The sequence below is a fragment of the Aedes albopictus genome, chromosome 1, assembly GCF_035046485.1.
Source record: "Aedes albopictus strain Foshan chromosome 1, AalbF5, whole genome shotgun sequence".
Lineage (NCBI taxonomy): Eukaryota > Metazoa > Arthropoda > Insecta > Diptera > Culicidae > Aedes > Aedes albopictus.
In genome coordinates, this window is record NC_085136.1 from 191,793,595 (window position 1) to 191,817,863 (window position 24,269).

Genomic DNA, 24,269 nt, shown 5'->3' on the forward strand with positions numbered 1-24,269 from the left:
TTGCTCGTTTTGCGTATATAGAAAGTTGCGAAAAATAGAAAGCCATTCATGACTGTTTATCATCGTCCCATTTCCATAGAATTGGAAAGTCTTTCTGAACTTTGCAGCAGAATAATCAGTTACGAAGCCAACAAGGTGAAGGTGTCTAGATGGATTTAGAAGGATAATTTAGTTTTCGTGTTTCGCATTTACAGTTATATCAAAAAGTCAGAGGTGGGCACATTTCTGTTAATCCGTTAATCTTTAATTAACGGCGTTAAACGATTTAACGTTCCAGTTAATTTTTGGAAAAATCGATTAACGTTAACGACGTTAAATCTGCCAGTGGTTAAATCATCCGTTAATTTTTGTAAGTGGTCTTATCATTTGTTTCAGTTTTGCGTACATTCTGTATCATGGCAATGAATATAATATGACTTATCAGGAAATAAGCTTGGTTATTTGAAAGAAAAATGTTTTCAAAATTTTATTGTGTATAAGCTAAAGGCAATGAAGGTCAACATCGTAGAAATATTTAACCACATTCAGAACAATGAATATAATTTATAGATATCTTTTGGCGATTTTTTTAACCGAATGAATTTTAACATTAACATTTAACGTTAACTAGCGTTAAATTTCTATGATCAACGGTTAACGACGTTAACTTTTCGGTTAACGGTGCCCATCTCTGCAAAAAGTTTTGACAAAAATTTGGTTTGGTTACGTGTGTGAATTGCCATTTTTATCCTAAAATTGCTTTACATTCGTTGAAGACATCGGCGCGTAGGGGAACCAACGCATTTTGGACACAGCGTTACGTCAATATGTGTACAATTTGTTTTTGTCTAAGTGTCTAAAAAATATTGGCGCGTTGCTATGTCCAAAATATTTTGGTTCGCTTAATAGGCGATGGAATGAAGCTACCCACTATGATTGGTTTCATGTACTATTTTTGCTTATTGAAAGTCAAAATCCAACAATTTTACCTAACTTCAGTAGGCCGATCCCAGAGGCATGTTCTTCGATTTCTATTAATTGTTTGCTAATTTAAACCGTTATGATTGGAAAATTTCTCAAAAACCACCTCAACACGAAATGTTGTTGAAAAAAAGAAAGATAGAGCTACTTTTTGCAGTTATAAAAAGTTGGGTTGGGCATATTGATATCGACCGCCATCTTGAATTAATATGTATGCAAAAACCTTTTTTCCATGATGGCCATCACCGATTTACAAAAAAATTGCGTCAATCGAAAACTGAGACATATTTACACAACATATTAAATTGTTTTTTTTCTCCCATCAAAAGCCGTCTGCCGTTTTGTACACTGTGGTGCATAATTGATCGGACAAACGCCGATTTTCATACCAAATGGCCAGGTTTGAGATGCTGTAACCAACTATTAAGTCTATGCTGTAACTATGGCTTGCTTTGATGGATTGAGCTCAATTTTTGACACGGAACTACCGATATGCTGAATTTTCCGTAGCGGTGTCGGCACCTCTCAAACGTCAAATTTTCAGTGAGAGTAAGCAGGCCAGCGTAAGTACGTGCAGTGGACCATACGAAGTACCAAATGTTTTCGGTACCCCTTTGATTTACATGCGTGACGCTGTCCGATCACTTTTGCACATTTTAAACGCCTTGTCACGCCTAGGTGAACGAAAACTTTTGGTACTTCGAATACGTGAAATTCAGCATATCTGTAGATCCGTGTCAAAAATTGAGCTCAATCCATCAAAGCAAAGCATAGTTACAGCATCTCAAACTTGGCTATTTTGTATGAAAAACGGCGTTTGCTCGATCAATTATGCACCACAGTGTAAATCATGTCACTTTTCCGCACAGGGCACGGTGTGTCGAAACGAACAGGCATATTATCGAACTTGCATGAACGTAAAATCTGTTTTTCGTTTTAAGTTAGCCTTAACCGTGTGAAAAATATTCCGGAGGGTTTCTACCCTTTTCTTAAAGATTTTCTAATCTTTATCGGGGAAAATTGAAATAAAATTGTTTTTAGTATTTTTTGCAAATTCTCATCGTAATAGGCTGTTTAACCTCATGCAAATCTGTCAGGTAAAGGCCTACTTTTCCACACCAAATTAGCAGTGCTGTAATGGTTGGAAAATTGTGACAACTGTAACAATTTTAATCTGCTATGATCAGATTATCTTAAACATAGCTATGAACATCAGTGTGCAGTTTGATGGAAAAGTTTTGTTAACCCGTATCGGCCTGAGTCAGCGCAATAGAAATACACTAGAACTCCAATGGCGCTGTAGTCACTTTTCCTATTTAATTATATAGATGACTTTAATTGTATTAATTTAAACAATCAGTGTCCATCTGGTAGAGAATCTTTTGTTTTGGTAAACAAAATTTATTTGACACTTCTAGTACCGCTATTGACGCTGTAAGGGCGTGGCAAACTAGATGTTAGTCACACGAACAGTCGCGACATTGAACTTCTGTGGCTAGTTATTCTAATGTCAGCACATATGAACTAAAAATGTCGCCGTTCAGCGAATACACAACGGATTTGAATAATTTTTTGACAGTGCACTCGTACATATGTTTAGTTTGTAAAAGTGGACAGAGAACGTCGGAATGGTCCCTATGGCCGGAGTTATTCCGGTGGGTCACTGGGTCAGATTCGTATAAAAAGGGCTGTTTTTCGGTACACAGAGTGTTTTCCATTATGATTCGCTATTAAACTCACTCTATTTTCACTAAAACTTTTACCTCTGCAACCAAACATTGCTTCCACACAGTTTTTGACCGTTTAGGAACTACCGGATGTGGACACCTGGCATAATCTCCGGAGGAACCTGCCACATACTGTATACTGGGGTACACATCAACCATAACCCATTTTTTGCAGCTCTATGTATTGACTTTAGCGGTATGGTGTCTTGGAAGATCTTGTTCTATATACTGAACTCTTTATTTTGGGATTTTCACTTTTGTGATTAATCCTCCTAAAAGTGTGACAAAAATTCACTTTTTTCAAAAATTAAGATAGAGAGTTGGAGTCTTCTGCAAAGTTGTAGAAAAATGTATTGTTACACTGGGAAAAAAATCTTCATTCCTTCTATGTGTTCGGGACATGGATTTTTGCAATGGGGGTAAACAAATGTTTTCCATTAGTGCGACTCATACTTTTGATGAGGCACCATACAGCAGCGACTCATACAATTTAGAGCACATACTATTCATGTGCTAATTTGCCTACGTAATCGGGTATTGGTTGCATATACTTTGGATGTGGTTTGGCACATGCATATTTTCCATTAAGTATGAGGCAATTTTCCTGAGTGTTGGAAAATTTGCCGAACAAACTATTACCTTATTTGCTTAATTATAAGAGATATGTGTCGTTTTTTTGTGAATGACCCCTCAAAATAGTTTTTTTGTTGTTGTATCTTTTTCTGGGGATTTTTGGTAATTTTCGTTTGTTCTACAAAGTTGTTTTTTTGTTATGAAACACACCTCACACTTATTTTAGAGTCACTTGTTCTGCTGTTCTATTTTCGGTAAAAGTTTGGATTACCGAAGTTCAGCACAGATTTACCGAAGTTCGGCTATTTTTTACCGAACGTTCGGTAAACATTACCGATGATTCAGTAGAGTTTACCGAACGTTCGGTAATTTTTTGACGAACTTCGGTAATATATTGCTGAACATTCGGTAATCTGAACTTTTACCGAAAATAGAACTGCTGAATACGGTACTTTATTTTAAGTGTGCTCCTTCTGCTTTTTATCATTGAAATAACGCTCCAGATGGAACAGAGCCTGCATTTCAACTTGAGAAAACGTAAATAGATTTTCTTAATGAGTCCTTGGAGAAATCCCTGGTGGAATCATGGAACGAATAATATAGAAATACCTGGAATGATAATAGGTCTCCTCCAGAATTTATTGAAAGAATTCCCCTTGCAATAACAACCACTACCGTAGGCCGCCTTTTCATTTTTGATTAATTCTTTTCGATAAATACTCAGAAAATCGGGATGCAGAAGAGGGCAAGTCCCTTGTCTTGTGTATTTACAACTGAGATTCCTACAAAAGTGCTGCTGTGAACCCTCCAGATATTTCTTTAATATTTTTTGCTGTGATTCCTTCAGGGATTTCCAGTAGCATTTCAAGCGAAATTCTTAAAGAGAGATATCTGGAAAAATCATTGGAAATATCTAAAGAAATCCTTGGAGAAATCACAGAATGGAATTGTATATGATAACGTGGACATACTTCTGGAGCAATCTCAGCAAGAATTTCAGCATTTCAGTAGGAATTCCTTGAGACGTTATCCAAAGATTTCTTCATTTTCCCAAGAGCTCCTCTTGACATTAACGACGGATTTCTCCAAGAGTTACTTCAGGAATTTCTCTAGGAAATATTCTAGGATACCTACCGTAGATAGTTGATAGACCATAGTGGTGGAGAACAAACGTTTTGTATCTGATGATGGCTGAATGAAGTAGGCCGAAACGTTATGCCAATACGATTTGAAAAGTCTTTTTTCACCGAAAAAAATCAACAAATCTCGAAACACCTACCGTGATGTCTGCATTGATTCATTGTGTGTTGTTCTCAAAGTTCTGTGCCAAAGTTATCCTGAATCGGATACAGGAGAAAAAAGACGCGGCGGCAGCAAGAGAGTTCCGTGCCGAAAGATCTTGTGTTAACTATATTGTCACGCTCCGTATTATACTGGAGCAGGTTAGCGAATTCCAAGAGTCCCTCTTTTTGGTGTTCATTGAGTACAAAAAAAAATTCGATCGTCTGAGCCACAAAAATCTGTGGGCGCCCTGAGACGCAAAGGAGTTTCGAATAAAACTGTCAACCTCAAGGAAGCGCAGTACGAGGCTTTTACATGCAGAGTCCTGCATAACGGAGCTTTGTCGGACCCCATCCGGGAAGTTTGGTACTATCACTGCTACTGTTTCTCATCGTAATAGACAAGATCATGGTGGGGGCGTTTGACCGTTAGGCCGTCCCTTATTTTGCAAAATTTAGAAATGTTATAAGTTCGTTAGTGGAAAATGATCGTTTTAGCTAAAAAATGATCGTGTCAAAATTTGAAGTCCGTATCTCAAGGCTAAGTGGTCCCTCAAGGGGCCTAAAGTTGTCAAAAATTGTATGGGACCAAAAAAACATGAAATTTTTATCGACAGAAAAATACGCTATTCTACTAAAACCGGTGATTTTAGGACCCTAAAGGGCCAAAAATGTGCTTAGATTTGCGATATCTCTACTCGTTTCCAAGATATTGACAAAAAGCAATTGAAAAATCAGCATTTTTGACCATTTTTTTTAGATTCCGAAGGAAACTTACCTTATTTTGTTCAATAACTCAAAAACGAGTAGAGATATCGCAAATCTAAGCACATTTTTGGCCCTTTAGGGTCCTAAAATCACCGGTTTTAGTAGAATAGCGTATTTTTCTGTCGATAAAAATTTCATGTTTTTTTGGTCCCATACAATTTTTGACAACTTTAGGCCCCTTGAGGGACCACTTAGCCTTGAGATACGGACTTCAAATTTTGACACGATCATTTTTTAGCTAAAACGATCATTTTCCACTAACGAACTTATAACATTTCTAAATTTTGCAAAATAAGGGACGGCCTATTGACCGTGTACATACCAAATCGTAGGCTAGTTTGGCAGTCCATTGCAATGGAGCATACTAGACGAACGTCGTTCTAACATGCAGAATAAGCTCGACGACCAGACCGAACGCTCCTCTACGGCGGGTCTACCATCAACGTCAGCAAGACCAAATCGTTTGGTTATCAACACGGATTAAGACGGCTAGGGCTGCTTTTCCGAATCTACGAAATATATGGAGATCCAATCAGATCAGTCAACGCATCAAAACTCGATTTTTCAATTCCAACGTGAAATCTATGTTGTTGTACGCCAGCAAAACGTGGTGCGTGTCAGCAGAGACCATACAAAAACTACAGATTTTCATCAACCGTTGTCTGCGGTTTATAATTCGGGCCTGGTGGCCTCACAACTGGATTTCGAGTACTGAGCTCCATCGACGATGTCATTGGAAACCGATATCTACAGAAATTCGAGAACGTAAATGGAGGAAGTCGACCAAACACCACGAAAGAACGGAGACGAAATCTGCAAGCAAGCGTTGGATTGGAATCCGGCAGGACATCGCAGCAGAGACAGACCAAGAGGCCCATGGCGACAAAGCCTCAACAACGAAATCAAAGAAGGCGAACCTGACCTGGGTCCAGGTCAAGGCTGAAGCCAGCAGCAGCCCAGGATGGAGATCATTTACGTTGGCTATGTACCCCCAGAGGTGCTCAGGACACGTGAGTGAGTGAGTGATTCCTGCAGAAGTTGCTTCTGTGATTGCTACAGAGATCTTTAAAAGGTACCTCCAAAAATTCACCATGGAGATTGTTGCGGTGGATTGCCGTTCGGAGGTCTTTGGAGCAAAATTCGCCAATGTTCCCGGTGAAATCAGCTCAAAGCTGTAAATTTATTCGTGATTGAATTGCATTAAAAAAGAACTAATTCTACTTACAATTGGTCCCGTACTAGGCAAATAAATTTCACGGTTTGCAATATAGCTAGGGTAGTTTAGTAATAGTTTAGGTTGTGATCTGTAATTAGGTAGTTTTAATTAGTATTATAAGTTCAAATAAACAAATTTCCAATTCACTTTATAGTTCACAATTCTGCATCCACAACGATGATTTGCTATTTTCTGATAACCTATCTGACAGCTTCCCATAGTATAGGTATTCGTCTCACACACTCGCATGAGAAACGTCTAAGCTTTCGGGGGGCGCTTCGATGGTAGCCGTCGTCGCAACATCCTCCCCCTCGTGTCGTACGACTACTGGTTCTACGGCACCACACCCGCGACTCGCAGCTGCACAGCGTCCGCCGATATCCGTATCACTTTGATCACCCGAATGCTCTTCATCATGTCCAGTAACGTCCAAAACTGCGAGGTTGCATGCTGCTCTTCTCCTTAAGATTCCGGCAGATGTCTCGACATCCGCTAGACGCACAGCTCCGTCCTTCCCGGGATATGTTCGGCACACACGGCCGCGCACCCATTGGTTCCGTATTTTTCCGTCGACGATCACTACTAACGCTCCTTCTTTGATAGGCTCGATGTCGCTGAACCACTTTGACCGTCGGGATATTATTGGTAGGTACTCGGTTATCCAACGACTCCAAAATCTATCCAACTTATGTTGGATCAGCTCCCAACTGTTCTTCAACGCCTTTCTCTCATCCACCGGCGCCTTGAGCGGTTGTCGAACTCCACTAGAGCTGAGCATCAAAAAATGGTTGGGAGTCAACGACTCCTGCTCTTCGCTGTCAATAGGCAGAAACGTTAACGGCCGCGAATTGACCATATGCTCCGCTTCAGTCAACAATGTCATAAACGATTCGTCGTCCAACTTCCTTGTTTCCGGCAATGTTCCGAGAGCGGTCTTCACGGATCGAACCATGCGCTCCCAACATCCTCCCATGTGTGGGGCCAACGGCGGGTTGAATCGCCATTGAGTGTTGGTATCCGTAAAGGTGCTGCCCAGGCTAACGTTAATCTCTTGCAATTCGTTGTTCAGCTCTCTACTCGCGCCAATGAAATTTGTTCCATTATCCGTGTAGATTTCTTGCGGCGCTCCTCTGCGAGCGATAAAACGTCGAACTGCTTTCTTACACGAGTCGGTCGAAAGAGAATGCACTAGCTCCATGTGTATAGCCCGTACGGTTAGGCACGTAAATATCGCTACCCAACGTTTTACCACGCTACGGCCGATCTTTACTGTATAGGGCCCGAAGTAGTCTATGCCTACAAATGTGAACGGTTTAACATATGGTGTGATACGGAACTGAGGCAGTTGACTCATCTTCGGAATAGCAGGAACGGATTTGTATATACGACACCATTGGCAACGTTTCGCTATGGATCGGACTTGTGATCTCAGTTTTGGGATGTAAAACTTCTGACGAATTTCATTCACGACCGTTTCATTGTTGGCGTGACGAAATTTTCGGTGGTACCAGTCCAGTAACAAGTTGGTAATCGAGTGTCCTTTAGGCAGTATTATCGGGAACTTGGTATCTCGATCTATGCAGTCTGCCGCAGCAACCCGACCATCTACGCGCAACAATCCATGTTCGTCTAGCATCGGTGGGAGATTCACTAGTGGACTGCTTCGGCTCAGCGCACGCCTATTTTTGGGAGCCGTTTGCGCGTTCCAGTTCATTGTAGCAACTTCATCTGCGTATCCGTCCGACTGAGCATACCGCCAGAGACTTCTTTCCGCAATTTGCAAATCCTCACTGCTGATATCCGTAGTTTCATCGCTCTTCATTTTCCTGATTCGCCGCAGAAGCTTTTCGCCGAATCGGCGAGCAAACGCCAAGCCTCGTAGTAGCCGCTCGAATTTGGAAAACCGCGACACTTCGACTACCGGAAATGATAAAAAGTGGCTGCAGACGTAAGCAGGCCGCAGCTCCTCTTCTGTAGCATGTGCCGCTCCCTCGAACTTGTCCTTCGGCCAATCCTGTTCGTCGTTGTACAGAAACGCCGGTCCACGCATCCATCGGCTTTCGGGCTTGCAGTTTGGACCTTTACCCCATTTTGTGGCTTCATCGGCTACGTTGATTTTGGTACCCAACCAATGCCACTCTTCCGTCTTCGACAGGCTCAGGATCTCGTTGACTCTGAACGCCACGTACTGCCGATACCTTCGAGAATCTGACTTTACCCACGAAATGACGGTGCTTGAGTCGCTCCAATAGAACGTTCGTTTGATCCGGACTGAATGACCATCTTCAATGGTCTTACGCAGACGTGCACCAATCACGGCGGCTTGCAACTCCAATCGAGGTACGGAGGTCAACTGTAGTGGAGCTACCTTCGTTTTAGACGCCACTAGCGCACATCGTATCTGTCCCCGATCGTGAACGCGGAAGTATGCTACAGATGAGTATGCTTGCGCACTTCCGTCCACGAATATGTGGAGCTCCAGGTCTTCGTAGCAGGTAGGATCGTACCCCGGAAAGTAGCTTCGAGGGATTCGTACGTTGTCTAACTCCTTCAAACCCTGCAGCCATAGCTTCCATCGCACAAACAGTTCTTCGGGTATCTTTTGGTCCCAATCCACCTTCGCTCTCCAGACATCTTGCAGCAGTATTTTCCCTTGAACTACCAGTGAGCCGACTAGTCCCAATGGATCGTAAATCTTCATAACAAAACTTAACATCGCCCTCTTAGTCGGCGCCGTCTTCCTTTCCAGTTCCTCTTGTAGGCTGATCGTGAAGCAGAACACGTCTTCGCTTGGCAACCACGATATTCCCAGCACCCGCTCGAAACCACTGTGGCTGTTCATAGACAGGCTTTTCACTGTAGAGGGGTTCTCATCTCCGATGGCGTCCAGAACCGAGGATCGGTTTGATACCCAGTTCCGGATATGGAAGCCTGCTTTCCGGTGGACTTCTGCTACTTCCAACGCTAGTTCTATGGCTTCTTCTTCTGTGTCAACGCTATCAAGGTAGTCGTCAACGTAATGCTTATTCTTGATCGCTGATGCTGCTCTTGGATAGCGTATTTCATTCTCCGTTGCGTTACGGTTCTTCACGTACTGTGACTGTGCGGGAGAACATGTTGCTCCGAAAATGGCGACGTCAGACGCCATGGTCACAAACGGTTCGGTCGGTGTGTTACGAAAGACGAATAACAGCGCACTTCGGTCTTCCTTCCTGATTCCAACTTGCAAGAACATTTCCTGGATGTCTGCGGAAAACGCCACTTCACGTTCCCGAAATTTGAAGGTCACGTACAATTGCGGCGTCAACAGATCAGGACCTTTGAGGAGCATCGAGTTCAACGACACTCCGTTCACTTTCGCCGCCGCATCCCAAATTACTCGCACTTTTCCCGGTTTGTTTGGGTTCAGCACGATTCCTAAAGGAAGGAACCAGATACGCCGAGGATCGAATTCTGCCATTTCTTCCTTCGTTACTACGTGGACGTAACCTTTCGATTCATAGTCTGCCATCTGTTGCCGTATGCTGTCGTACAACTTCGAGTCCCTTTGCAAACGCTTCTCAAGACATCTTAATCGACGCTCCGCCATCGGACGGCTGTCCGGGAACTCGATGGAATCTGTTTTCCAAAGCAGTCCGGTTTCGAACTTCCCACTTGCGGTCCGAACTGTAGTGTCCTCAAGAATTTGGCGCGCTCGTTGGTCTTCACTTCCCTCCAAGTTAGGAGCCAAGGCCACTCCTAAGCTCTCCACCGAGAAAAACTCGCGTACGTAGTCGTGAAGGTCATGCTCTGACGTGTCGGCGCATATGTGCATCTGACGGTGCTGGAAGTTTTCTTCTTCCCCTCGTACGCGACCACATACGACCCAGCCAATCCGAGTTTTTGCAGCGATTGGTTCTTGTTCTTGGCCTTCTCGTAGTTTCGTTGTCGTCAACAGGTGCGAGTTACTCAAACCGATCATCAGTCCAGGAACGGCCCCTCGATAACTGCTGACTGGTAGACGACGCAGATGCTGGAACTCCTTCGCCAGTTGTACAGCATCCAGCGACTGTTCCGGTAGTCCTAGATTCTCGACGGTATACACTTCGGACAGGTTGAAACGCGTGTCACCCCCAAGTTCCGAAATGCTCAGCGTGTCCAGTTCCGTAGTTGCAATTTTCTTGTTTACTCCACTAGTCCAATGGATGCACAAGGAATGCGCTCGCCCGTTTACTCCCAGTTCGTCTGCAATAGCTTTTTCCACGATAGTCACAGATGAGCCGTCGTCCAAGAATGCGTACGTATTCACCGAACCATTCTTCCCGTACAATGTCACAGGCAGAATCTTGAACAACGTTGATGAAATGGGCTGACGGTGGATGGTAACAGTGGCATCGGTAACTGGCTGTTTCTTGATAGGCTCCGAGTGTAGTAGACGATGGTGGCGCTTGTCACAGTTGTTGATACCGCAAACCTCTCCTTCGCATGGCCAGCGTGTGTGGGAAACGAGACATCGACGGCACAGTTTGTTTTCCTTGACGAAATTCCACCGTCCATCAATCGACAGCTTCTTGAAGATTCCACAACTCGCAGCTGTGCGGTCGTAAGCGCCGCATGCAGGACAACTTTTGTTTGCTATGACTGGCTTGTCTTTTCCGCTTTTAGTTCGCCCTTGCCGATCACCAGATGAGTTGGCAGCTTGCACTGCTTCCTTCTGCTCATGGGCCGCGTGAGCATTCACGAACACCTTGTCTTTGTGCCGAGGCTTATCGTCCTTTGTTGGTTTTACTGCGACAGAAAAGTTCGTTACTCCACTAGTGGCGGTTGTGACCTTCCTCATGTACTCGCTGAACGCCTTCAGATCAACTAGTGGTAAGTTCTCTTGGTGCAGTGCCCAGTTGAACTTTATGTTGGCCGGCAGCTTATCCACGAGCTCTTGCAAAAGGATGGGATTAGAAAGGTGATTTTCCATTCCCACCGCTTGCAAGTGTCCACACAAGTTTTGGACGGCTAAGCCAAACTGAATCAACGTCTCCAGTTTTTCCGCTTTGGGGGCAGGTGTTCCTCGGACCTTGGCGACCAGATTGTGAACGATCTGTTCTGGTCTTCCGTACAGTGTCTGAAGCGTCGATAGAACCTGCGGTACGGTGAACGGATGGAGAAGGAAACTACTAACAGCTTCCTTGGCGACTCCTTTCAGCGATCGTTGTAAACGTAGGAGATTTTCCGAGTCGGTGTAGCCACACGCCACGGTGGAATGGTTGTAGCTACTGATGAAGAGTGGCCATTCGATGGGATCGCCACTGAACACTGGAAGATCTCTGGATATGACCTGCCTCGATGCCAACTGTTGCGGATTCGGGCCCTGCATCACTGATTGGTAGTGCAAGGGCGCGAAACGGTTCTGGTTAGCGGAGCCATTCGGATCGAACTGAGATTGCCCTAACGGATCTGTCAAAGGTGGCCCTAACCGTGGAGGTACAAAGTTTGCATTGGGTGTTCCTACTCTCCTATCCTGACTAACGGTACTTGGGCAAGGGGACACTCTGTTTGAAACATTGTTTTGCGTACCACTTACCGGAACCGCTGGTGGGTTTGTACTCACGGCTAAACCTCGCTGGAACGTTCCTTGGAAGTTAACGTTCTGTTCCGCTGGTATGCGTGTGTTCGTCACCGAGAGATGTTCAGCTGCTGAGCGCTGTTCCGCCGCCGAATATTGCTCACAGCTCAGGCGTAGAATTTCCAACTGTTCGATCAACTTTTCCTCCTTCGCCATGAATGACTGCTTCTCTTCCGCTCGTCTTGCTTGCTCCTGTTCGTATCGTTTTTCGAAAAGCTTCAGTTGGTTAACTAGATCCAGTTCTCGCTTCCTACGTACATCATTTTCCTGTTGGTGCTGCGTTTCGACGTCGTGTTGCATTTTCAGAACAGCTTCGATATCTTCCAGACGTTGTCTGTCCTGCTCACGCTCTTCCTCGGATCGTTTCAGACGACGAATCAATTCCTGTTCCCGCTGCTGTTGACTATAGGATTCCTCGACCTCACCTAACTGCCGCTGTCCGCGATCATGCTGCCTCCGCATCTCGCACGTTTCGCGTTGCCACACTGCATAGGGTACCGGTGGCCTTATCTTCGTTACAATTCTCGGACGGATGTCCGTAGTCAACCGCTTTGGAATGAAAGAACTCGTGGGATTCGAATCTTCAAGAAGACGAACGTACGGTTGAATATTCACCAAGGGTAAGTTTGGAACGTTTGACTGTCTTTCCGCACTCTGTCTTTGTTGGTCGTTTTGATGCAAATCGTATTCGACCGGACTGTCACCGATAGAAATGCTGTCGGCGGTACGTGGAACTGATTCTACTTCGATCTCGGCTGGGACTCGCTGAAGATTCATGTCAACCACCCTGCTGTTTTCCATGGGAGTCGATGAACCGGCTGGTCCGGCAAGTTGATCGGATGAGACTTGTTGAAGTTTCTTTTGATTTGACTCAACTGGGAGTGCGTCAGACACTTGTTGGTGGTTGAACCAGTCTTCCACCTTTTGTCTGCTGCTTGCCCCACTTCGACTGGAGCGGCTACTCCTTATACTCAGCACCTCTTCATCCTGCTGACGAAGCAGCTCATGCTTCCGAGCCAGATACTCCTTCTCTCGTTCCAGCTTTTCATTCATTGCTTTCTCGACCAGTAGCTTCTCGTTCTGCAACCGTTCGTTCTCTAACTTTTCGCGCAGGCACCTTTCTTCCTCCAACCGTAGAAGATCCCGAGCTATTTGGGCCCGTTTCGCACTCGAAGCACTCGATCTGGTTCGTGAACTACCAGGGGGCGGTGGGTCTACCACTTTGCATTTTGCACAGACAAAGACACTTGATCGTGCTGTAACTGTGTCCAAGTTCTCACACGAGAAGTGGTACCAGTGCTTGCACTTTCCGCACTGTACCATGTACAACTCGGCGTTGTTGGGTCGTCCACATTTTGCACAATCATGATCACCGCCGTGCTCGATGTCTATCAGTGAAGGCTCGAATGCTTCTTCGATTGATTCCGGAACGTTTAGCCGTGCACCGTCACTACGAACAGGTTGAGAACTACTGCCTGCTGCATCTTGGATCGCTCTACTTTTCGACCGCGTCTGGCGGACAAAAGATCCTTGCATGTTGATATCTCGAACAATTCTTTGAGATTGTTGCGGTGGATTGCCGTTCGGAGGTCTTTGGAGCAAAATTCGCCAATGTTCCCGGTGAAATCAGCTCAAAGCTGTAAATTTTTTCGTGATTGAATTGCATTAAAAAAGAACTAATTCTACTTACAATTGGTCCCGTACTAGGCAAATAAATTTCACGGTTTGCAATATAGCTAGGGTAGTTTAGTAATAGTTTAGGTTGTGATCTGTAATTAGGTAGTTTTAATTAGTATTATAAGTTCAAAAAAACAAATTTCCAATTCACTTTATAGTTCACAATTCTGCATCCACAACGATGATTTGCTATTTTCTGATAACCTATCTGACAGCTTCCCATAGTATAGGTATTCGTCTCACACACTCGCATGAGAAATGTCTAAGCTTTCGGGGGGCGCTTCGATGGTAGCCGTCGTCGCAACAGAGATTACTCAAGAATGCGTGCTGAGTTTCCACCAAGATTACTTCATATGATTCCTACAGGGATTTCTTTCGAAATTATCAAATAATTCCTTCACAAACTCACCCAAGGTTTTTTTTGCCGAATTCCTCTAGTGATTTTTCTCTGAATTTCTCTTCGTATTCTGGAAATCCTATTTAAATTTCTTTGAGAATTCCTGTTGAAAGTGGTCCTGAAATGGAACTGTGGTTTTTCCAGGCTTTCATGGTGGGAATCCTACAAGAAGAGTTGCTGGAATTCTTCAAGCAATTCCTGCTAGAAATACTTCAGGAGGATTCCCAAGAGCAAAAACTTCAGAAATACCATCTAGAAGTGCTTGAGAATTCTCAGCAAGAATACTTGGAGAAATCATGGTAGAAGTTCATGAATGAATCCGTTCACGAATTTATAAGGTTATTCCGTAGTGGAGGAATCCTTGGGAAAATCCCTAAAATGATGACCGGAGCAATTTGCGGAGGAATCCTAGAAGAAATCCATGGAGAAATTTCAGAAAATTCAAGGAGAACCCATCAGACATTTCTAGAGGAATTCCAAGAGGATTTCTCAAAATATTTGGGAAGCCTGCTGAAAACTCTTCCTGGGATTCCTCAAGGGAATCTCTTGTAATTCTTCCAGAAATTTCTGCTATGAATCCTTCAGCGAATTTGTGAAAGATAACTCTAGGAATTCCTTTTTGTATTCCAGTCATTACTGCTGAGATTCCTTCAGGAGCTCCTACTGATTTTTTTTTCGAATTCTTGAGAAATTTCATGCATTTTCAGCATCTCCAATTATTAATGTAGAGAATCTTCCAGGAATTCCTGGATGATTTCCTGTTGGTGGGAAACTCAGAAAAAATCCTGGGGGATTCCATTCTGAAATTTATTGAAGAATCCCAGCATTAGTCCTGTAGTAATCCCAGCAGTAGTTCCCAAAATAATCTGAAGAGGATTCCAAGTAGGAGTACTTAGTTTCTAAAGAATTCGATCCCGAGCAGAAGGGCATACCTTACGAATACCATGCGAAGAGCAACATGTGCTCTAATACCTAAAATTGTTATTCCTGCGTTATTCTACGAAATGTTATGAGAACATCACAATAACAGTTGGAGGTATTTGAGCAAAGTTTGGTATTGATGTAGTATTTGTTGGTTTAGCTGTGCAAATAACCGAAGAACAAGATTTGCTATTACATCATGAAGTCATCGAACAAATGAAACATTCAATAACAAGAAATGTTATTAGTTTGTTATTCAATAACTTTGGAATAATAAATACTGCATTTGAAATTTTAGGTATGCATTCATTATTGAAATAACAAGACTTGCTATTTTCTAGGTGTTATTTATACAAAATTTTGGTATTCATTTTTGTTATTTTGCCTCTTATTACCACCTAATGAAGGGCATATCAAGGTATGGTAGTATTTAAGATAAATACCTTGATATGTTATTCATTTGTTATTTTCTTCTGCTCGGGATACTGGTATCGCTGGAGGAATCCCAGCAAGAATGTTTAGTGAAAATGCCAGAAGAGTTTTTGGAAGTATCCTTGCAAAAATTACAGGAGCAATCTGAAGCATAAATTATAGAGGAATCATTGGAACTACAGGCGGAATTTATAAAGGAATTTCGAGAGCAATTTCTGAAAGTATGTATATAGAGAAATAACTGAAAGATCTATTGCAGGATTTTTTAGAAAAATCCGTAGAGGAATTCATGAAAAAATACTTGAAGAAATCACTTGACAAATCACATGAAGAATTCCTGGAGGAACTTCAAGTGGACTCCCTGGAAGAATCCTGGATGGTATCAGCAATCCCAGTAGCAATTCCTAGAGGAACCCAACAGGCATTCCGGAGACAATCCAAGAGAAATTTATGGAAACATTATCTTGGAATTCTTCAACAAATGCCTGATGGGATTATTTTAAATATTATTGTTGGGATTGCTTCCAAGGTTTCTGCAATAGTTCCTTTACATATCCTTACAAGGATTCCTCCAGAGATTTATCTAAGGGGTCCTATAGAAAATCCTCTTGCTATATCTCCAGAGATTTCTCCAAGAACTCCTATGTCTTAGAATAGCAACAGATATTACTACTAGGACTTCTCCAGAAATTACTGCTGGAGTTTCTCAAGCATTTTCAGCTGAAAGAACTCCAGGATGATCTGCAGCGAGAGATACCTGCGTAATCCCAGCAAAAGTTCCTGATTATTTCTACCAGAAATTTATAAATCAATCCCAGCAATATTCCTGAAGTAATACCAGTAAGAATTTCTAAAAGAATGTCAAGGTGATTTCCAATAGGAATTACTTGGAACATTCTAAGAACATTTTGTAGTAATCCCCGTAGAAATCCTTGAAGGTATCACGGCAGTAAATTTCGAAGGAATCTCAGCTGTAAATACTAGCGATGGCATGCTTCTCACTCTCCTAAATAAGCACAAGACAGAGACAGATGGAAGAGGGGGATTAGCCCTCTCCTTCATCCCGCTTTTCTTAGTATTTATCGAAAAAATATAATAAAAAGAAGAAAAGGCTGCCTACGCTAGTGGTTGTTATTTCAAGGAGAATTCTTTCAATAAATTCTGGAGGAGACCTATTATCATTCCAGGTATTTCTATAATATTCTTTCCATGATTCCACCAGGGATTTCGCCAAGGACTCATTAAGAAAATCTATTTACGTTTTCTCAAGTTGAAATGCAACCTCTGTTCCATCTGGAGCGTTATTTCAATGATAAAAAAGCAGAAGGAGGTGTATTTCATAACAAAGAACAACTTTGTAGAACAAACAAAAATTACCAAAATTCCCCAGATAAAGATATAACGAAAAAACTGTTTTGAGGGGTCGTTCACAAAAAATGACACATATCTCTTATAATTAAGCATATAAGGTAATAGTTTGTTCGGCAAACTTTCCAACAATACATTTTTCTACAACTTTGCAGAAGACTCCAACTCTCTATCTTAATTTTTGAAAAAAGTGAATTTTTGTCACACTTTTAGGAGGATTAATCACAAAAGTGAAAATCCCAAAATAAAGAGTTCAGTATATAGAACAAGATCTTCCAAGACACCATACCGCTAAAGTCAATACATAGAGCTGCAAAAAATGGGTTATGGTTGATGTGTACCCCAGTATACAGTATGTGGCAGGTTCCTCCGGAGATTATGCCAGGTGTCCACATCCGGTAGTTCCTAAACGGTCAAAAACTGTGTGGAAGCAATGTTTGGTTGCAGAGGTAAAAGTTTTAGTGAAAATAGAGTGAGTTTAATAGCGAATCATAATGGAAAACACTCTGTGTACCGAAAAACAGCCCTTTTTATACGAATCTGACCCAGTGACCCACCGGAATAACTCCGGCCATAGGGACCATTCCGACGTTCTCTGTCCACTTTTACAAACTAAACATATGTACGAGTGCACTGTCAAAAAATTATTCAAATCCGTTGTGTATTCGCTGAACGGCGACATTTTTAGTTCATATGCGCTGACTCAGGCCGATACGGGTTAAGTCAGTGAAGTGTTGCATGAGAACTTTGCCTTTGGAGGGACGGCTATGGAAGCTTTGAAACGATTTTCGAAAACGTTCCAAAATGTACCTTATCGAAACAAACGGGGCAATACGCCCCATCAAAAGAAAAACGTCCAGCACCGTGATAAAACTGTACCAGGGAATAATTCCACCACATGCTTATCCTAGGAGGATCTTTTAACAAGTTTTTAACTGCATAAAAGTTGCAAAATAACACAAGCGAACAGAACTAGCTTCATTTACAATGAAGTCAGTTTACAAAAGGTAAAATATTACGCCAAAAGCCTCAATTTCAGACTTTTTGATATTTTTATTGCTTTTCTGTTTCAATCAACTAATGGACCAGCTTGATGGCAATTACACTAGTTTACAAAATAAAACGAAAGTCGTGAACTTCTGTCATCGACCAAAATTTTTGAAGCACAATTTAGCGCTGATTTCGAAACCACGCTTCAAAAAATTTTAAGTAAAGCAGTTTTTCAGTTTTAGCTCAATATTGAGTTTTACAATTTTTTAAAATATGGGTTTTACTAAAATTCAAATATCTTGCGTTTTGTTCAACAAATTTCAAATCTTTTTCCGTAAATTAAAAGCTGAATACAATACCATTCGATCATATGAATGCAAGTTTTGCGTCAGATTGATGAAATTCAAGATATTGGCGAGTTTTTGGGACAATCTCCTTAAATTTTAGCAAAATTTCCAAAAATATTTGAAGAATTTTTTTTTTTCAATAAGAAAAAAAAATAAAAATTCTTTCTCAACGTTTATTTGACATTTCATATGGGGGCGAGTTACAGTAACAAATTCAGCTCAATCGGAGCATTTAATACGGAGAATGAGATGTGTAAAGTTAGCGACTTTGCTTAAAAACAGAACAAACATCGATTTCAAATCATCATCCTTGTATGGAAAGTAAAAAAAAACCCGCTCTACTGTATTTTTTTCTTTCACGTTTTTGAACTCGTGCCCTACACCAAAAATGATCATCAGCTTACCGAGTTCAAAAATGCTGTAAACTAGTGTTATTCTGCAATATTTAAGATCTCTAGTTGATCACGCATGCGAAATGCGCTTGAGTCACTAGAAAATGAAGGGGAGCGTTTTGCCCCGGTGGGGCGTATTATACCCTTTTACCCCGCATAAATTTCATGGCCTCTATGTGGCGATTCTTTTGATAAATTTCACTCAGAGACAACCCTGAAATGCTTATAGGATGCAAACTTTGGTCAGAAATGTTCGCAAGAGGATACATATTACTCACTAACTGCTGGAAAGTAAGCTCCGGAACCTGGACGGTACTGGCTATTCGTGTATCCCTTCGTGGATAATCGGCGGTGTTCTTCACCAACTTCCTTATCGGCACTGACTGGTTGGGTGCCCTTGCCTGATAAAATGCTCATACTAGGATGTCACCTTTCTAGTCTATCCAAACTCCGTTTCGACCAGAGACGGTTGGCGATCAGAGAGCTTGATTGGACCTTGCTTTAAAATTTCCGAAAACAGTTCGGCTCCAATCAACATCTCTATTTCGTTTGGGCAATGGAAAGAATCATCTGGGAGAGAATACCAAGTGGTATTTTCCAGGAATATATTCTCACACGTACCGATGGAATCGAATCCGTCACCTTTGGAACTGTGTAACACTCTAGGTTGGTAGCAAAGTCACTGCAATTCGATCTTAAACGCACCACCACCTTGTGATGCAGTTGAGATCTGGTGCCATTGACACCAACAATTGGAACATTCGCAGGGAACTTCAGTAACTTCATCTTTTGCACTACTGAGTCGGCGATAAGGTTGATCTGTGATCCAGAATCCAACAAGGCACGCACACGATGAACTTGACCATTTCTGGACGTTAGGTTAGCCATTGCTGTCATCAGGAATACACGCCTGGTTGATGGAGAATCTCTGCTGAAACACGGTGACCTTATAGAATGCTGAATTGCTACTGGTACTGGGTTGGTTTCTGCAAGTTTCTGGATACCAGCGCGATTAAATGGAGTACTCTTACGCTCAAAATGTAGCAGCGTGTGATGTCTTTTTGAGAACTGCATTCACGATTTACTACTGGAACATGCTGAGCTTCGGTGGCATTTTCTCAAACAATTTAAGCATGCATTTCGCTCCTTCACGCTTGTACGGCGCTGATCCACGGACAGCTTCTGAAACACGGAACACTTAAAATTTGGATGGCACAGAAGTCGCACACATATATACGTCGACACTATGAACGCTGCATGCGAAGTCTGGGAAGGCACGAACTTAGATGCAGGCGGCTTCCGGTTCGAGACCTTGGGATTCGGGGATACCTACGACGGGTGCACTGTTCTCGCATCTCTCCAGAATGACGCATCGTTGTTTCAGGAACAGACGAGCAGACTAGTTTGCAAACTCCGTCTGGTCCATTGAAGCTTCCCACAGCTCACGGGACTGACCATCTAACGCACGACTCAGCACGGTCACCACGATCAGCGCCCGAACTCCACATGGCGAGTGCACTCTTCAATGAGATGTCGGAGTTCCTTCGAAGATCTTCTTGTCATCTTTTTCAGGTTTAGCAGGCCTAGAATGTGCGATTCCAGGATTAGTCGCTTGCTGCCAAACCTTTCCTCAAGGATGTCCCATGCGCGCATTTAGTCGTTGTCCTACAAAGATTCGAGGTCGATCACACCAGCCAGCGGCATCTCCCATCAAGGAATTCTCAAGTTAGTACAGGTTCACGGTGTCTGAATCTGACGAACGCTGTATCAGATTCTGGAACATGACTTTGAAGCGGAGCCATGCTCCATAATAACCATCGAAGATTGGCAGTGGAGCACCGAAGGACTGACATTGTACGAAGATCGGCTGCTGGTTGGTGATACATGGTGGCGCAGTTAACTTCTAGTTCCAGCTCTCGAGCAGTACAGACACCTCCTCGTACAGGTCCAAAAACTTGAGGTAACACTTTTCTTGCTCCTCAAGTCCATCTGATGGGGACAGGGAAATGATCTTTTGATGGAATCTGGTATACTCGATGTGGACATTTTTGACGCTTCGTTGGTACACGTTTCTCTTGGCTGAGGTTAGCTCGACGTTATCTGCTTCGGCTTTCTCAAAGACAGTCTGGATTCTGCTAATATTTCGTTGGGCAGTTCCACAATTGAGGGAAAGCGCTCTCAGCTCTCCGTCCTCATCTGGATCTGAAACCTTCTTCACTGGTGTTCTCTTGGGCGGCATCTTAATCGAGTCTCACACGGGTCAGCAACGGAAATGCAGACAGAACTTCCGATGCATTTGACGCAGCGGATGGAATCGATTAGTTATTGGCTGGAAAACCGACGCGCTTGTCACAACGGGTGGAACACTACCACAGAAAGTCCGAAGTGACGGAAGGTAGCACTATGCGACAGCAGACTCACTCGGGATACCACGAAAATCGACGCGCTTGTTGGACCGGATGGAATCGACACCACATGAACTTCGGAACGATGGATTAAGACACTACGCATTAAGCATGTGGCTCTCATTTACATCCTACGAAAACAAAGGATTGAAATGCTGTTTGTATTGTTTCTTATTTTTGTATTTTTTGTTATAAGTGAGTACCCATGAAAACAAAAAGAACGGAAGCAATCGGTACCGTAATCGATTGTTTTCGAATAGGATGAATATGGGACCGTGAGACTACTGATGGCCCACACACCCTACTAAAATGAATCATTGAAATTGAAAATCATTGAAAAATCGGAGTTTATTCTAACCAGATATCCGAAAAAATGAGACAATTATGTGTTATAAAACAATCATATGGCAACCTTGCTCAATCCGAGGAAACACGAACACTCGCTATCAAAACAGAGAGGAAAATCAGTCGTTCCGTGGTGTCTGACCGAGTTGGGTGTTTTTCCGGCAATAGTAGTAGCGTCAAATCCTCGTATCCAAACCAAAAACGCGCAACAAGTCCTCTTTCTGCTTCGCTTCTTCATCACGGTTCAATCTCGTACAGGATTGCATTGCGGTTGGGGTGTAATTTGTACAGCTCTCTACATTCAACTGGTTGGTGGCGGTGTGGAAAAGCGAATTTTCCGCGGCAGAGTGTGAGAGGCGGATAATGTGCATGATAAATTGATACTCTTTGTGAACAGGCGGACAGCAGTAATTGAAGAATGGAAGAACTTACCGTGTCATAGTGAAGTATAAATTCAAGTGTAGTTCCTCCTCTCCTCCTCTTCTTGGCGTAACGTCCTCACTGGGACAAAGCCTGCTTCTCAGCTTAGTGTTCTATGAGCACTTCCACAGTTATTAACTGAGAGCTTCCTCTGCCAATGACCATTTTGCATGCGTATATCGTGTGGCAGGCACGAAGATACTCTATGCCCAAGGAAGTCAAGGAAATTTCCTTTACGAAAAGATCCTGGACCGACCGGGAATCGAACCCGTCACCCTCAGCATGGTCATGCTGAATACCCGTGCGTTTACCGCCTCGGCTATATGGGCCCTTCAAGTGTAGTTAAATTCGTTTAATATAAAGTGCATCACTGTGAAGCAGGGTAACTTTGTTGTTCGATGTATCGATGTTGAGTTTCAGACAAAAATGTGCAAATAAAATTTTCAATTATGTAGTATTACTATGCATACAACGTAATTGAATCAGACAATAAAGAAAACATAATATGTACAAGACTTTATTAGCTTGATAAAGCTTCTTTACCTCATTGTATACATATTTTCTTCTGAAAATACGAAAATATTCAAAAAAGTATAAGATGCTTGAACGATTCTCAATGGAACAATTAACAGCGCGTTAACATGAGTTTACCAGTAAATGTTCAATTTCACCCTCGCTTACATTATGTTGACCTAAACCTCATCAAACGCAGGCTTCGAAACGTTCGATGTTAAATCAACAAAAGAATATGAAGAGCACCGACGAGCTATAAACGTTGAACAAATCAACTTGTATTAAACAAAAGGCAAACGAAAGTGTCGATGAAATCATCATTGTATCAGGGAAATTTAATGCACTGAAGTAAACGAAGAACGAACAAAGTGGAAATTCCGTCGGGAGGACCGAGCCGCGGATTTTTCCAATCAATTGGATTTTTATGGAGGCATTCACAGCTGCACAGCGTGATTGATGAAGGATAATAAAAACAGGATATTGCTCGCATATTGCCATTATCGTTAGACTTTGCGAGCTGCACGAGGACTCGCGCCACCTTTCAATAGTAAACGACCGGCACATGGAGCAGAAAGAGATTAACACCACTAATCGTAAGTATGCTCGCCAAAATGTGAACAGCAGGAGATGGATTTAGTAGGAGTGGACAAAACACTTTTAGATAGTCATACGTAGTGTCGTAAGGATACAAATATTCAATATCAAGAGTTTGTTTTATATACCCAAAAAATGACCTCGGGCACAGGTCAAAACCCTTTCATCTACCAGCTAACTATTGGATAAAAAACAATTTATAAAACTTCACTACACAAGATCAAAAACACCACTGCATTGAAGCACGAGCTTCGAGCCTTTTCCATTCTCTGGTATAAAACCTCCACCCGTGCAAATGAAATCCCCAGTCGCCGTAAAATATTTCCATCTCTCTATCACAACGTTCCTTCAGTAATTTGCAGTGCGCCGTATTTCAGAGAACACATTAACGGACAAACCACACGTTACTCAAATACCACATCAATCACGCCAATTTCGGTATGCATCATACATCAATAATCAAAGTAGAATTCGAAATGGCCCAAGGGATTCTTGATTGAATTACTTTGATTTTTCCTCTAGTGGGGGTCCGGAAATATAGCCGAAAATTCAAGATGAACCAGCCAAAGGAAAAAACTTCGGCGTTTCATAAAATTTTTTGAACGACGAGTTAAAACGAAAAGATTCATTACTTAATTCTGAAGATGCCGAAAAATGTTTTGAGGTAATGAAAAAGCTGACATCCAAAAAATTCTGTGGTGGCCTATGCTCCACACAAATTTTGAAATTTTTGCATGCAAAAATTTATCGAGGAGAGAGTAGAGGTCTAAAATGCCCAAAATTTGGTTTACGTGATTAATTAACTATCAAATTTGTAATAAATAGATGACCCATGAATAGAGACTAGGACTAGCAAACCATTCCCAATGTGCACAATTACAGCCTCAAAATTTAAAAAACGAAACATAATTTCATAGAATCATTTATATTTACTGATACTACCTGTACACTGTAACTGGAATTTTGGTAATTTCCTTGACTTCCTTGAGCATGAAGTATTTTCATGCCTGCTATACGATGCTCACAATCACTATTCCCTGTTGATAACTGTGGAAGCGTCCCTAGAACACTGAGCTATGTGTAGCTGGCTTTTAATACTCTATCACAGCCCCCCAAATCCATTCTAAAACCCCCTGAAATCCACTGAAGTTCCTTGAAACCTATCCAAAACCAACACCCTTACGCATCATATACCACACTTGAACTCTATTGAAGCCCCCTGCACTACCCTGAAACCTTTCGAAACATCACTACCCTGAAACCTTTCGAAAACGTCAGAAAATGCCCTAAGCACCCATAGACATCTCTTACACTCCAGTGATGCTTCAGAATTTTCTTGAAATCC

At 42.4% G+C, this 24,269-nt stretch overlaps 1 protein-coding gene and 1 long non-coding RNA gene across 4 annotated transcripts in view; one reads left to right on the plus strand and one right to left on the minus strand.

Moving 5' to 3' along the window:
* Positions 1-6,424: 6,424 nt before the first annotated feature.
* LOC134290429 (uncharacterized) lies at positions 6,425-14,056 on the minus strand. Its single transcript, XM_062857576.1, has 4 exons — positions 13,952-14,056; positions 13,814-13,892; positions 6,672-13,760; positions 6,425-6,612 (listed from the first exon to the last, which is right to left on the minus strand). Exon 3 carries the CDS (start codon positions 13,657-13,659, stop codon positions 6,760-6,762), a length of 6,900 nt encoding a protein of 2,299 aa, XP_062713560.1. The 5' UTR covers positions 13,660-13,760; positions 13,814-13,892; positions 13,952-14,056; the 3' UTR covers positions 6,425-6,612; positions 6,672-6,759.
* A 7,363-nt stretch (positions 14,057-21,419) lies between these two features.
* The window catches only part of LOC115267003 (uncharacterized), a 35,450-nt gene continuing 32,600 nt past the window's right edge, over positions 21,420-24,269 (plus strand). Inside the window, exons 1-2 of one of the 3 annotated variants that reach the window (XR_009996348.1) lie at positions 21,420-21,705; positions 22,410-22,923. This is a non-coding gene — a long non-coding RNA (uncharacterized LOC115267003). Of the gene's footprint in view, positions 21,844-22,182; positions 22,200-22,409; positions 22,924-24,269 lie in introns of those variants that run through there. The other 2 variants (XR_009996347.1, XR_009996349.1) reach the window with 2 other exon arrangements.